Source organism: Colletotrichum scovillei (assembly GCF_011075155.1).
Source record: "Colletotrichum scovillei strain TJNH1 chromosome Unknown Contig00012, whole genome shotgun sequence".
In the NCBI taxonomy this organism is placed as follows: Eukaryota; Fungi; Ascomycota; class Sordariomycetes; order Glomerellales; family Glomerellaceae; genus Colletotrichum; species Colletotrichum scovillei.
The window spans coordinates 1121132-1136237 of record NW_023336270.1 but is presented as its reverse complement, the minus strand read 5'-3'; the positions used below and the strand labels follow the sequence as shown (position 1 = coordinate 1136237).

Here is a 15106-nt window from a genome sequence, read left to right as displayed (position 1 = left end):
GTAAACAAGTGGTGGACTGCAATAAGTAGGTGCAAGTAGGTGTGCGCAGACTGCATCATTCCTATTCGGACCCAAACGCGAATCACCATGTCAGGATTTGCCTTTCAAGACGATTCAGAATTAATAACTTATCATTACTCCAATCAAGCACATTGACTAACCTGATCCCACTAAATCCAATATTGGGGAGTCACAGGCGACCTTTGCATGCTGAAATCACGAATATCAACATCCCGGTTCCCTTCTTCGCCCTCACTCAAATACCCCAAATCTGCCTCCTTGCCAATTATCTGAGCATCATCCGCATTCTCCAAATCATCATCCCAATATTTCTTTCCACCACCTCCAAGCCCTTGCAAGCCGCCGTGAATGGATGATCGAAGTGATCCAAGAACCTTGCCAGCCCGCGTGGCCTGCGACGACCTTTCTGCTTGCTTTTCAGACTCCTCCATAGGGAATTTGGGCAGAGGGTCTGTAATGCTGCCGTCTTGAGGTGATGAAAGTGTTGATGGTGATGCCTTGCCTTTATCTTTCTTGGGCTTGGGCACACGGATGTAGTATAACCCGAAAGCAGCAATAGCGTTGAAGAAGACGTACGCAAACAAGATGCCCAAGTCGCGCCAGCGGTTGCTGAACTCGACATGCACCCCTGCCAAGACCTGATTTGTATTGTTCGTCGTGCAATACTTGCAGTTGTCCAAGACAGTCGTATCAGCGAGATATCCGCCCGCCTGGGCAATGAAAGGCTGCAAGTACTCGCCGCACGTCTGTCCAAGAGGCGGATTCACGAGCAGGAACTCGTTATCGGCGCATTGGATCTTGGCGTTCGCAAGCCCTGTGCCGAGCAATCCCTCAACAAGATAGGTGAAGGGGTTGACGCGGTACACCCACACCCAAAACTTGGGCGGTGTTCCGAGGATGCCGTTGAAGATGAACATCATGACAAACAAGAGATTGCCGACGCCTGCGGCCTGGTCGGCGAGGTCGAAGGCGGCCCCAATCATGTAGGCGAAGGTGCTAGCCTGCAGGAAGAAAACGAGCATGAACAAGACCGCTAGGCCACCACGAGCTGCGGTATCGTTTGTCTCTGCTGCGTTGCGCTGTAGCCCGACGAGATAGTACCAGGCCACGAATGCTGGCGGTGCCATGAGTGCGTTGTAGGCCATCTCTACCACCATCTGCGCGCCCATGAAGGCGGCCCACGAGTATGTGCGTGAAGGCTGCTCGCGGCCCTCATAGAGTGTACGCTGGGACACAAATATGGGAACAATTTGTTGTGTCAAGTTGAGGTGCGTTGTGAGGAACATGAAGATGGCTATGGTTTGGATGGTGACGCCCGTCTGCGTGTTGGGTAGGTTGAGCAGAGAGAGACCGATGAAAAGAGCCGAGCCAAAGGTCAACAGCAACTTTGCGTATACATAACTCGGGGTGCGCCAGTAGTGCTTGGCCAAACGCCTAGTCACCTCGGAAAACTGGGTGATTACAGGAGCGGCGAATGGGGGATCGTTCTGCGGCTGCTGTTGTTGTGCTGCGTCTTGGTGTTTTGTTTCTTTGAGTTTTGCCAGATGAGCCTTGACCTCCTCATACTCAGTGCTTTGTTTCCATACTTCGGGCCAGTCTACGTCGCTTTTCCCGCTTCCGCTGGCTTTGACTTGTTCGAGGATGTACTCGGCCGGATTCTTCCCCTTCTTAGGTCGTGGCCCGCCATTACGGACGAAGTAGTCCACCAGAACCTTGGCGTTGCGCCCAATCTGGCCAAAGTAGACAGTCCTTCCGCCTCGAGCAAGGAGAAGAAGTCTATCAAATCTCTCAAAGAGCTGTCTCCATGTCAGCAGTGTAGTAGTCGCTGGTAAAAGGGGGACACAAGACTCAAATGAACTTACAGTCGCTGACGGCTGGTGAATCGTGCACAGGATAGCTTGCCCGTTTTGCCTCAAGGTCTCAAGCAAAGTGCAGATCGATAAGCTTGTTTGAGAATCCAAGCCCGAGGTAGGCTCATCCAAAAACAACAAAAGCGCAGGACGAGCAGCCAGCTCAACACCGATAGTGAGCTTTTTGCGCTGCTCAACATTGAGACCCTCTCCGGGGACGCCGACGACGGCATCCGCATACTCTTCCATACACAAGATCTCAATCACTTTGTCGACGTATGCAATCTTTTGCTTATGTGAAAACCGGGCCGGCTGTCGGAGGACGGCGCTGAAAGTGAGGGCCTCACGCACTGTGGACGTGAGAAGGTGCTGATCCTGCTGCTTGACGTAGCCCGTCTTCTGCTGAAAGGAGTCGTCGCGCGGGGCACCGTCGACGAGCATTTCGCCTGTCACTACACCAACAGATAGACGAGAGGCTAAAGCGTCGAGGAGGGTAGTCTTGCCGGCGCCGGAAACGCCCATGAGGGCTGTGAGCGTTCCCGGCTTGCACCATCCGTCTACGCCATCCAGGATGCGTTTCGTCTCCTTCTTCTTGAGCTTGACTTCGTAGCAGACGTTGCTCCAGTGGAATATGGCCGTCTGACGGTCAATGGTCAAGTCGCCGTTGTCGTCAGCGTCATGGCCGCTTGGGGCTTCTGTCTTCCCCTTGGTAATTTGGTCCTCTACGTCTCTAGTCGGCTCTCCCGTCCGCCTTGTCGGAACTTTTCCCCTAGGGAAAACAAGCATCTCTCCTTTACTCTTCGCGCTACTCACCATCTCTGTGGCTATGAGATGAAGAATAAGATAGGCGACTGCAAATGCAAAGACAACGCCGACGTTCCGCCACCGATGGCTGTCCACGTAGCGAAAGGCGCCGTTGATGTACTTGCTCCCGTTGATGAATGTCTCGCCCGGCACGCCTCCTTGCGCGGCACACACGCGCGTCCGCGCCATCATGGTCATACTCGCAGCGTCCATCTCGTAATTCGGACCAAACGGAACAAAGGTCTTGCAAGGGAACTTGCGATTGTCGCCGAGTTCGTTGATCATGAGAGCCTCGAACCCGTAAGATACAGGGCTGAGTGTAGCTATCCACTTCGCGTACGGCTTGATATACATGGGCGGGACAGCGAATCCGGTGTAGAGCGCCAGCGTGAGCAAGACGATTGTCGAAGGCGCCTGAGCCGCCGTGTGGCTCTTCGTGACGGAAGCAACAAGTCGGAAGAGCAGACTCACGGCAAGAGTCATAGCGAACTGGACCAGGACGAAAAAGACAAAGGATCCGGCTTCGTTGCGCATGTTGCACATCCAGTAGAAGATTGTATTGACAGTGATCGCGTTGAGCAGCTTATACGGCAAGCTCATAACCAAGTCGGCGACGGCCTCAGCAGATGCGTGATATAAGGCGTACCGGACATGCTTCTCGACGATGGCGCGCTTGGCGTATAGAGCTGGCACCTCAAGCACACATCCAAAGGCGTTAACCAGAGCAGCGGTGAACAAGAACGTGCTGCGCGACTTGATGGACTCGGCTGTGTCAGGCAGACGAAAGAAGACACTGGCGACGATGAGAGTCTGAAAGAGGTTGAGGACGAGCATCATCACCGTCATCTGCGGCGAGGCCTTGAGGAGCGCGAGTGCACGCCATAGACACAGGAGAACCTGGCGTGGGTACGAGAGTGTGTAGGGAGACTTCCATCGTTGCATCCAAGACTGATCACTCTTCTTGCTCTCGAGGAACTCGGCAAAGTGTGTGCGTGAGTTGCGCGGGCCACTGCTGCTTAGGGAAAAGGATGCGTCGTAGGAGTCTAGTTCATCGCCGAGATTGCGGCGGAGACTGCTCGTCCGCCACGCCTCGGCGAACTCATCTGGAGTACGCGGGACCTTTTGCTCGTAGCCAGGCTTGACGATGCCCTCACGCTCGGCGGGGCTGGTCATGGATGTCAGAAAGTCTGGTGTCGTTTGGATCTTGGGACAAACGAAGCCCAGCCGCTGGAAGTAGCGTTTGGCTTCTGTCGTCTTCCCAAAGTATATCTGTCGTCCTTCGTAGAGAACCAGTACTTTATCAAACAGCTCGTAGGCCTCTTCGGGTGCTTGATAGATGGCGACCATGCTTACCATACCCATGATATCGCTCTGGACGCGCAAGTTCTTGCAGAGATCGACAGTCGCAGCGCTATCGAGCCCGCGCGTGCTGTTGTCCCAGCATTGGATCGGCGCGAAACTCAGCGCCGCCTCAGCAATGCTCACACGCTTGCGCTCGCCGCCAGATACGCCGCGTACTGTATCGCCATCTGTCCCGCCAACTGGTGTCTGCATCGTGTGCTGAATCCCCAGCATGGCCATAGTCACGTCGCGCACCCAGGTCGCATACTCGTCTGCAGAAAGCCCAGCGGGCCGTGTCCTAGGAGCTCTCGCCCTCGCTGCGAAAAAGAGTGTGTCTGCTACCGAGAGTGCTGGAAAGTGAACGTCCTCTTCGGCAGTGTAGATGGCGTCGCCTTTGAAGTAGCGCTTCATCTCATCGGCACTTACACCGCGGTAGTTAAGGTGAGAATCCTCTGCCACCTGCGTGCCTTGCGTGTCTCCCGCCATTGTACGTAAAAAGGTCGAACAGCCACTGCCTGGAGGGCCCAGCACGCAAAGCATCTCGCCATCGTTGACGACTCCCTCGAGGTCATGCAGGATGCGCACCTGTTGACGCTTTATACGCAATAAGCCACGCATAGCTCCTGCAGCTTTGAGCCACCATGCGTTGCCCACCGTTGTTTGGAAGGCTGTGTCGGACCCGTAGCCCGAGACATTGAGCTTGCGATAGGCGACACCGGCCTTACGCACTTCGCAGCTGTCGGAGCGGAGGCGATAGAATGCTTTGGCCCATTCCCGGGCGTCAAAGTTGTTGCCAAAGGGATCGAGGGGTCCATCTTGCTTAGGAGCCTTTGAGACGTCTAGCACAGAGTCGCTTTGAGTCGAAGATAAAGAAGCTTCACCATTTTGTTGTTGTTTCTCAAGGAAAGACTTTGCTAGGTCTACGAGATCTGTAATGGCCTTGTATTCGTCCGCAGATATGTGTACAGATCTCGGCCGATTGTCACTGGGAGGTGGAGCGCCTGGAAAACTTAGAAGAGAGGCGCGATGCCGAGATGGACGCGAAGATCGTAGAACTGGCCGCTCGTTCTCTGCCTTTTCGTCGGTGGAGGGTGCGGTAGACATGGCTTTAGTTGACCGAGATGTAGGCGTGTCAAGCTGGAAAAGCCGGTCTGGCAAGGCGGTGTTATCGAAGTTCACTTGATTTAACCTCAACTCTCTGTATGTTTCAACGATTATCAAAAGTGAAGCTTCAAGTGAATTGTGATGTCAACCTTGGATCGGTTGAATTGCTTTGAAGGAATTATGTTACTGAACATACAGTGACCATGACCACATGGTTCTGAAGACACATGTGCCACGCGCTAAGTGCTTGCTAATATCTATCATTAAGTATTCCGAGTGCTGTTCTGGACCATGCCGGAGTGACTGCTGAGACGGGACTGTTTAGATGGGATGGATCACTGAGGTGTGGCAGCAAACTACAACGGCTGGAGACAGCACGAAAGGACGGGATTTCGCATCTAAGCCCGCTCCCTGTTATCTAGCGTCGGGAGTGACTCCGACTGGGACAAAAGTATAAACAACCTAAAACGGAAAGAAAAGTACTTGGCCATAGTTTGGGTATCTGAGTATAAGGTTGGGAATGTGTAAGCAGCTTGGAGGAAATGGATGCGAGCTTGGCAAGTACGGAGTATTCGAATAGAATTTCCCGCCCGTCCGTTGGAACGGATGGCCCGGCACATGAAAGCAAGCAACCCAGTGTGAGCCGCATGGAGCTTTGGCGCTTTCTGTCAACGCGCAACAAACCTTGTTTGACCTTGATCTTGAGTTTAAACGCCGATCAAGAGGGGGGTTACGGATACGGGAGCGAAAGGCTGTCTTGGCGTCATGGGAATCCATCTACTCGGAAACTGATTGAACTCTTTGAGCACTGACGCAATTAACGGCAACCGGCCTACTCTACACTCCCGAGAAACGCAAAACCGACCGCCAAGGTTCATGATGACAGCGTGAACTCTGTTATGCGCCAGACTCATAACAGCAATACTGACCGATATCTCCCTCGAACTGCTGTATGCCGGGTGAAAGTCTACAGTGAAATTGATTGATTAGACTATTCATCACGGAAGAGATAGGCGGTTTGGTGTCAACCGTATAATGCAACCAAGAACTTGAACTAACCTGTGGCCCATGCAACTCTGGCCAATAGCACATGGGAGATTTCTCGCAAGAGACCCGGTCGAATCACGGGATGTTACTTCAGTGAGGATTGCCTATGCCAGAATATTTACCCTTCGGTAAGTAAAGTTCGCACTTTGATCGGTGGAAACAGAAGGGGACAGGAAAGCATAGACCTATCGGCTGCAGCCAAGGTAGTCAAAGAGAGATCAGACGCTCAACCTTTTAAAGAGGAATTAGGTTATCCCACATCACATTATTGTGATGCTCAAAGAGTGAAAATCATATCCTCTCCATGTTCATCTATAGCCATACGTATAAGCAGGTGATTGTTACCAAACGACTGTGATATCACTAGAAGTTACCTTACGTACGGCGCTGAACACAATCAAAAAATGGAAAAGACACACGTCGTCATCGCAGGTGCAGGACCGGTAGGCTTGTTCACAGCATATCTTCTTGCCCGCCAAAAGATTGAGTGCATCATCTTGGAGAGACGCCACAGCATATCGGAGCACCCGAAAGCCCACACCATCAACCCGTCGACACTCGAAATCTTTCGCCAGGCTGGCTTGGATGTGGCCTACATTCGACGACAGACAGCCAACCCAAAAGATGCCGGACATGTTCGGCTTGTCTACGGCCTAGCCGATGCCGAAATTGGCAGCTTTCCATACGAACGCCAAGACGACGGGATGCGCAACTTGACGGCTGAGCCCTTGGTGAACTGGCCGCAGCCGCAGCTGGAGCGACTGCTTGAGAAGGCCGTACTTGAGACTGGCCTCGTTCAAATCAGGAGGGGTTGGCAGGTTGACTCCGTCGACATCACCGATACAGAGGAAGCTGGCTGTATCGTCTCATGCAGCTCTTCAACTGGACGAGGAAACGACATTAGCACCAAGAGACATGGCATCCAGGCTGATTTCATCGTCGGAGCCGACGGCGTCAACTCGACCGTGCGAGCAAAGACAGCCGGTATCGACTTCCAATCCATGGGACCAGGCCACGTCTACCAGTCCATCGTGTGCAAAGGCAGTCTTCGCGCCGCGCTCCCGCCGGGTCGAGAGGCCATGCTCTACTTTTGCTTCCATCCTGAGCACCCCAGCGAGTTCATCGCACACAACCTTGACAACTCCTTTGTCCACGTCACCCCTGTCATGGGCCCGGCGTCGGAGGCACCGCCAATCGAGGCCTGTCTCCCGGGTTTGCAGTACACAGAGGCCCTCCGTACCACCTGGGAGACGGCGCCGCGTGTGGCATCATCATACAGCGACACCAAGTACCGCGTCTTTCTCGTGGGTGATGCCGCGCACAGCTTGCCGCCTCAAGGTGGCCTGGGCCTCAACACAGGCATCGCGGACGCACATAACCTGGTATGGAAGCTCTCTTCCGTCCTCAACGGAAAAGGCACCCAAGACCTTCTTGCCAGCTTCACACGCGAGCGCAGGCCCGTCGCACTAGCGAATCTCGAGTACTCAAAGGCCAGCGAGGCGGCGTTCTACTCCGTCAGTACTTCTCTCGTTGGCCTCGCTATTCAATTCCAGGAGGCAAAGGCACAAGAAGCTCCGGGATTGGACCTCACCATGGACGCGTTCCTCCAACGCCGCGCCGTTTCCGCTGAAGCGGGGGGAGCTGTCAAAGAGGCGAGTAGACACTTTGACTCGCTTGCACTCCAGCTGGGATTCATCTACAATGACCCGTCCTCTACGAAAGCCTTGCTTGATGACCCGACGGTCTATGTGCCGCAAGCGTGTCCTGGGGCAAGGCTGCCGCATGGAAACACGAGTGAGGGGCTGTCTCTCTTGGATCTCGTGCCCTACGATCGATTTACCGTCTTGCACTGCGCAAATCCCGCATTTGCATCTTGCGACTGGGCTGTAGATGTGTCAGGCCTTGGTTTACCGGAGAGTTGGTATGGTGTAGTCCCAGAAATCAAGGGCGGTAAAGGGATCGTTGTCAGACCGGATCACCGAGTGCTAGTGCAAGTAGACAGTCCCGGGCAAGCGGATGCTGCGGTGAAAGAGTATCTGAATCATGGGAAAGTGTAAGAAAGCTAACGGTATGCTCTGCGTCTCTGCAACTTCAATATCAGGATCTTGAGTTTTGTAATGCGGTATTGATTGACATGATCGTCATCGAACTCGTTTACCGTATGACACGGCAATGCAACCTTGACCATTTCAGAAATCAAATCAAGCTTAATTTCAACTTGAAAGTCCCCTATCGTGAACTACGCCTCTTTGACTGAGACAGCTTGCGATAAACGTCCAAGACCAAGACAAATCGCAATCGCTGCTAACATTCCCCATTGCGGAAGCATAGGTCGCCCATCTACAAAGGCCCTTACGGTCCCGTATGTGACGACAGCCCCGTTGAAGAGCAGCGCAGGTTCCCTCGTCTCGGGGACTATGACGGCTGCGCCGACTGCGATGCGTAACGCTGCGCCAAAGTAGCCGGCTTGTCCGGGGGTGAGACGCCGGCGAAAGATTTGCGACATCCACTCGCTTTTGCCGGCGTAGTAGTCTGCCGCGCGGCGGTTGGGAAATGGAATGCCGACGAATGGGAGGGCTGAGAGGATGCATAACCCGCCGAAGGTGTAGGATGCGAGGTTTGAGAGTGTAGAGGTGTCAGTCATCGTGTCTGGTCTCGGTATATCGTGGTTGACTAGAACGGAATGATGAGGGCGGTTGCTTGGCGGGGTAGAGGCTGGAGAGGTATGTGGAGATTTGATGATGAAGCTGGAGGTGAAGATGGTAGCTTGGAGCAGTGACATTCCATATTTGACTGATTCACCCCTTACGTTAATACATCAGAGTCAGCACTAGTCCTCATTGGATCATTAAACATTCACATGTCTTCCAAGACTAGCAGAAAGACTTGGAGTCCCTTGTCACAACCTGGAGACATCGCGTGGATGGTAGACACGTGCAAGATGGGCGCCATCGTCTCGTCATTCATGCTATGATAGGAATGTTACTAGATCTACTTGATCTGCTTTCCCTTGACCAATGGTCTGGCACTTCTAAACCATCGGAGCGCGCCGAGGATCCCCTCCGCAACTCTGGCGAAGGAATCGCTTGCATGTAATAATCGGGCTGCTGCACGTAGCTCGAGTTCCCACCGCGAGAGTCGTGGCCTCGCTGGTAGTCTTTCAATAACGCGTAAAAGAATGCCGTATTTGCGACGATACAGGCGCAAAGTATCTCTATGGATGCCCACTGGAAAGAACTCGTTAGTGGACGATTCTTAAGGTATCACATACACTGGCTGAAAACCTACCATGGAACGAGATCTTTGTGATACTGCCTGGTTCAGTATCATGGGTAGTCGCATGATGGTGATGACGACAACAACGCCAGCGATGCTGAATAAGAGCACGAGCTGCACCTTACTACAGGGGTGTTAGTCCTCAGGCAGTCAAGCAATGAGGCATTCAATGGGTGGATACGAACACTTTGCTGTCGAGTTTAACATGGCGAAAGATAGGAAAGGGGAATATGATAAGCGCAATATCGGTAACGATGTTGAAGACGGCCATTGTGATGAGGTTTCCGAGGGCTCGATGGCAGGTATTGGCGCCAGTAGGATCAGGGGACCACATGCTGTTGATGACCGTGTTAGACCATTTGAAGCCTTTGTCGTTTGCCGGATTGACAAAAAAAGGCAAAGACTTACAAGTAAAGTGGCCGGCATTCCGCAAGAGTGGGTATCAAGATAACAAAAAACGTAATAACAATAAACCACCAAAGAGCATTCGTGACAGCTTTGCCCCATCCAAAGATGTCCACGAAGCGTGAGTAAAAGTTGAGCAGGCAGAGCTTCAACGACCACAAGCTATACAAGAGCACGGCATAGGTCAGCAGTGAACGAATGATAGGCACACCGCCTTGAACTGCAGTTCGCCACATTCGCAACAGTGAGGGTGAGGCGGAATAGACTCAGGCAAGTAGGTGTAAGCGACATACAATAATGCATAGAATATGCGAGCCGGTATAAGCAGCTTGTGTGAGATGACGTAATACTCTGCCAATTTCTCAACACTGAGATTCCGCGCCGCGGCCGCCTCTTCGGTGGCGGCATCATACGTGTGCGTCGGGTTGAGGTAGAAGGAGAGCGAGATGCAAGTCGTGCGGCCGATGAGCGGGAGGAGCGCAAAGGCCATGTAGGCGTCGTCGACGTGCCACATCCGGTGGCAGGTATCGTGGACTTTACATCGTAGGAGAATGCGATAGCCGCAGCGGACGATGATGAGGAGGGCGCAGATGCTGGCCGTGACGATGTCAAAGGTCACATCTGCCGACATTTCTGTGTTGGTGATGTTTTGTCGTCGGGTTCGTGGTTCCAGTGTAAAGTTGATGGCTGGCTGCTGGGGCGCGGCGGCAACGAGGGCCGTTATGCTGGTGCTGACATTGTTGTGTTCTTGTACGTCTTGTCGCAACGCCTCCGTTTCTTCCTCGAGTGAGTTTCCTGTAGTTCTGGCCTTTCTTCTCTTTCGCAGGTTGCTATATCCGTATCCCAATGTGATCTTGATGAACGCTCTCTCTTTGATGAGATTCGAACTGCGCAGTTGCCCCTTGACTGAAAGCGGCCGATGGTACCAAGGTCTCGGGATCCCCAGTGCGCTGAATAAGGGATGGATTCTGATGGTGGTTGCTCTTTTTTGGGAAACGTTTTGACGCCCAAAGTGTGGGGAAAAGGGAAACGCAGATGGGACGAACTTGACAAGGCCTGAAAGGGCACAGCCAGATGTTTAAAGAGGAGGACGGGGGCGGAGCAAGAAACGACCACAGAAAGGCCGTCGCTGAAAGAAGAGCCGCCGAGGAATGGATTGGAAAAGGGAGGGCGGAGTGGGATTCGCAAAAGTAGGTAGGGACGTGGATTCTGAGTCAGCTACTACCACCCACCCCAGCCCAATGCCAAGCCGTCTTTATTCTAGCTTCTGTTGGATTACCGCGCGGGGTTCGAATTCATTCGATCTGGGAAAAGCGCGGGAGGGACGCAAGGGAGGCACAGGAGGAGGCCGGAGACGAGGTACGCTAGATATGTCTGTACTAGAGAGGCACAGAAGAGGCGGAAGAAGAAGGAGGAAGCAAAAGGGGCAAAATGGAGGAAAGAAAGCCGTAGGAGAAGGGGGTGGGAAAGTTGGGTATTTGGAGGAAAGACAAAATGGGAACCGAGTTTGCATGCCGCTAAACTTTAGCAAAGAGGTCATTGATGATGATCCGAGACTGCGGTCCACGAGGTGTGATTCGCGCGATGGCCCGGGGGAACGGTAAAGGGTCGCCAGCATTGCTTTTGCAAGGGTAAACATGGAATGAACGAACGACAAGACAGACCACTCGTCGCGACGGTCAAGACCCAGGGGCCCTGTCACGCTTGTCTGTCTGTCTGTCGGTAACTACTCGTAGTTAGTACGAAGAAGTTGGTGTACGCCATTGTGACGACGAGCTGCTCAGCTCCTGGGATACTGGCACACTGGCACGCTTTCTGCACCGCTTTTGCTGCCCTCTCACTCGGGTTGTCGGGGCCCTAAGCTGCTAAACAGGTCGATGGTTTCAATTTCCCCGCATGGAGATGCATGGGGATACCCATGTAGCCAAGGGCCGTTGGTGATTCGCTTTCGTAACGGGGAACCGGATGTCGAAATGAAGACTTTTCTCGCCCTCTCTCGCGTCGCAGGTGGCGGGCAGGACGGCACGGAGAAAGCAAACGTCTCGCCCGCTGCGTGAGACTATCTGGGGTCCTGTGAGAGACTCTTCGATTTGCCGATTCAGGGGACTTTGATTTGTGAACCTTCACACGAACCGTGATAAAAATACGTCTGGCCAACGGCGCACAACGGCGTCCCTGCCTCTCTCTTTCTGATCGGTGAGGTAAGGATACTAACCTCGTAATTAACCGCCATTCCTCCCCTCGGCGTCTCTTTGAGTTCAGTCTAAAGCCCGACTTCGGGAGGTTGGCATGGGCGCTTGGCCGCTTGTCGAACCCGTCTCGAACCCAAAAATCGGGCTCAGGTCTTCATCGAGTCCTAGCGTTTCGCGCTCGATGCAGCCCGCACCATCGGATGGCAGAATCGGTCCAGAACTTGGCAGACAATGTCCACCATCTAGGTATATCCACAACAGTCTAACAAAGCTGCCAGGCTGGCCGACGAAATCCCAGTCAGCTTGCTGCCCAGCCCATCGATGGCAGGGTTATTGACAGATTGGATTTCTGTCGGGGCACTTGGGTCGAAGCTCCGTCCGTCTCGAGAGCTCCGCACGCCGCCAGTCCCCGGCGATGGGGCGATGGAGAGCTGGGTGCGCACGAGCATTCATTCACTGATCAGTCACCAAAGTTCTCTAAAAGAGCATTCCACCTAGACCGCGTTAGGAACACAAATGGGCCAAAAAGTCGATGTAATCAGGGCTGTGGTAGCATCGCTTCTAGCTCCTGTGGGTTGCCGCAAACCCGCAGCGCGTCTGTCAGACGGCCAGAACACTATTCGAGTGATGTCTCATGCCCTCGTGACTAGACGGACGGACGGGCGAGACGGGATGATCTGCATTTCGCAAAATTACGTGCAGTGAGCACAGTGAGCGCAGTGTCAGCCTGACAGCAGGCTGCCCAATGCTGTCCATGCCGGTCGTGATCTTCCCTGCAGGCTCTGTCTCTCGTTTTTCGGACTGTTGAATAGAGCCTAAATTGGTTGATCATGTCTGAGTTCATCCTTTTGGCCCCTTTGAAAAAGTCCCTGGCCCCCGTGTAGGCTGGCTCATTCAATGATCGACACTCGTTGCCTGCCGTGCAGCGGCGCAGGTGCTTACTCTTACTCAAGGTGTCTGCTCTTTCGGTCCTGCTCGTCCGGACGGCTCTTCTCGGCATCGCGTCTTCATTGCAACCGTCGATAAAATCACAGAAGCCTTTTCATGCAATACGGATACACATATCTCCATTGGAGGTACCTAGTCTAATGTCAGATCGAAGCGTAGTAGGTCTTGTTCTCAGCCACAACTTTCGGGAATCACAGCGCCCGAAGGTCGTTCTTTGTGCCCCCAATCCCCTGCCTGCGCCTCCGAGCCCCGGCTACACCCGTGGACAGCCAAGTGTCGCGCCCACCGGGAATTGTCTGCCGTTTGTGTCTGGTTTAGTTTGGTTGAACCCGCAAAGGCCCCGCAAAAGGAAGTCGTGAATCCTAATAGTGAAGGAATTGAAGCCTGAAGACTTGACGAGAACACGATACTTTCCATAGGATCTAGCTCCGAAGAAGGACCCAAGGGTTTCACTCTAAGGATAGGCCAAACTTTGGCGATGGGGAGCAACCTCGGTGAGAAAGCGGGACCCCGTAGTCGCATGTATCACAAACCTTACTTGCGAACGGGAGTTTACTACGGATAGCGACTAGCAAACAGATCACCTGGAAGAAAATTGAAGTTTTGAACGCAAGGTTTTAGAATTCGCATGACATACCCCTACTTGCCTTCTGAAGTCTCAAACTCTGCTGTACGGGATGCCAGGGGATAGCTTCTGCTATTGATCTTGCTCATGTTCCAAGAACCCTTTTGGTTACAGCATCGCCAAGTCGCCGCCTCGGGAATTAGGAATGTCCCTTTGTGTACCTTCAATCCCGTGTCTGTGTGCCGTCACGTTGGTCGGTATGTATTGTCCACTGGCACCAGCGCGACTGCCACTACAAAGATTTCTGGCCAAGCATTGTATATGGCGATGTGTCAAATACGTCCTTTATCCGTATGGGAGTGCGTGCCGAATGCTCGGTCCGGCGATCTTCTGGGCACATCCGTAAAAACGATCAAAATCCGTACCAGTTCTATCGCAAGGCAAAATAGATTTTTGGTCCGATGACGCAATTAATGTTACTTGCCAGTCGCGACAGCTCCAGCGACTTGTTAATCACGCTACAAACTTGCTTTTTCCACATGCATGTTCGATACGACCCAGGAAGAACATGAACCCTGAGCGTTGCCGGGCAACGCATATTCAAACTTGTCTGCTTCGACGTTTTCGAAAATATCCCATTGAGGCTCCCCATACACCCGCTTCGCGAGAGAGGTTGTAAGTTGATTTGGTCAACATTGCGGCAACGTGGTCCTATATCGGTAGAGCTCTTCTGCATTTCCACGTGAGTTTGCATACGCTCCACGCGTTGTAATTCTCGATCAGCGATGGAAACATCGGAATTAGTATGGCTAGAAGTCGAATTTGATCCCCAAGTGAAGTAGCCGTAAGTGTCACTTAAGGGAAATATATCAGTAACGCTATGGGGAGTCGGCTCAGGGTTCAAAACAATTCTGATTCGTGTACCTATTGGCATGTAGCAGCTAGCAAGAATGAATTGGTTCATCATCTCCCCCATGATCGTAAAATGCAGTCGTTATCTCTATGACATGGATTTCGACTGGGACTCCAGATTCCAGGAATGGCTCTTTTCATCACGTTAGGTGCACGATGCACGGGGTTGAAGATATCCTCGGATGCCGACAAAGTACTATTTGACCTCTGGTTTAATCTTCCAATAGCTCGAAAAGTTATTGAAATATCACTATCGTTGGATTGATCTCTGTTGAAGTAGAAGACTCAGATGGCGATTCACTAATGACGCCTATTGTCAGGATCCTCACTACAGTTTCTGCTTGCTATACCCAAGGCAGGGAACTCGTGTAGTGGCCGAGGCTGGCCACGTTGATAAAAGTATCTCAGCCTAGCATTCGCCATACCAAGATAAGCAACTTCATCATACACCACGATCCCATCACGCATATCTTCAGCTTGTCATCCACAGCTATCTCGAACATGGGTTGTTATCTCGGGCTTGCGTCAATCTCTTTATCTCAGCAAAGGTTAACAACTGCCGAACAGCAATGCGAGGCAAATCAATAGCAAGGGGCATCACTTGCAAAACCATTTACCGGCTTAATCCGTCTTACACCGGC

General features: G+C 52.7%; 4 protein-coding genes across 4 annotated transcripts; 1 reads left to right on the top strand and 3 right to left on the bottom strand.

The window, feature by feature from the left end:
• Nucleotides 1–170: 170 nt before the first annotated feature.
• Nucleotides 171–5120, bottom strand: HER10_EVM0007943 (ATPase; the record flags this gene model as incomplete). Its single annotated transcript, XM_035477481.1, has 2 exons — nucleotides 171–1817; nucleotides 1884–5120. 2 exons carry the CDS (start codon nucleotides 5118–5120, stop codon nucleotides 171–173), a joined length of 4884 nt encoding a protein of 1627 aa, XP_035326250.1.
• A 1451-nt stretch (nucleotides 5121–6571) lies between these two features.
• On the top strand, nucleotides 6572–8224 carry HER10_EVM0004032 (FAD binding domain-containing protein; the record flags this gene model as incomplete). The annotated part of the gene is made up of 1 exon (XM_035473691.1): nucleotides 6572–8224. The coding sequence occupies one exon, from the start codon at nucleotides 6572–6574 to the stop codon at nucleotides 8222–8224; it is 1653 nt and encodes a 550-aa protein (XP_035326135.1).
• A 182-nt stretch (nucleotides 8225–8406) lies between these two features.
• Nucleotides 8407–9080, bottom strand: HER10_EVM0001958 (uncharacterized protein; the record flags this gene model as incomplete). Its single annotated transcript, XM_035471690.1, has 1 exon — nucleotides 8407–9080. Exon 1 carries the CDS (start codon nucleotides 8947–8949, stop codon nucleotides 8407–8409), a length of 543 nt encoding a protein of 180 aa, XP_035326073.1. The 5' UTR covers nucleotides 8950–9080.
• A 50-nt stretch (nucleotides 9081–9130) lies between these two features.
• Nucleotides 9131–11985, bottom strand: HER10_EVM0006445 (uncharacterized protein; the record flags this gene model as incomplete). The annotated part of the gene is made up of 5 exons (XM_035483013.1): nucleotides 10142–11985; nucleotides 9852–10010; nucleotides 9629–9778; nucleotides 9456–9567; nucleotides 9131–9394 (listed from the first exon to the last, which is right to left on the bottom strand). Exons 1-5 carry the CDS (start codon nucleotides 10477–10479, stop codon nucleotides 9131–9133), a joined length of 1023 nt encoding a protein of 340 aa, XP_035326206.1. The 5' UTR covers nucleotides 10480–11985.
• Nucleotides 11986–15106: the final 3121 nt, after the last annotated feature.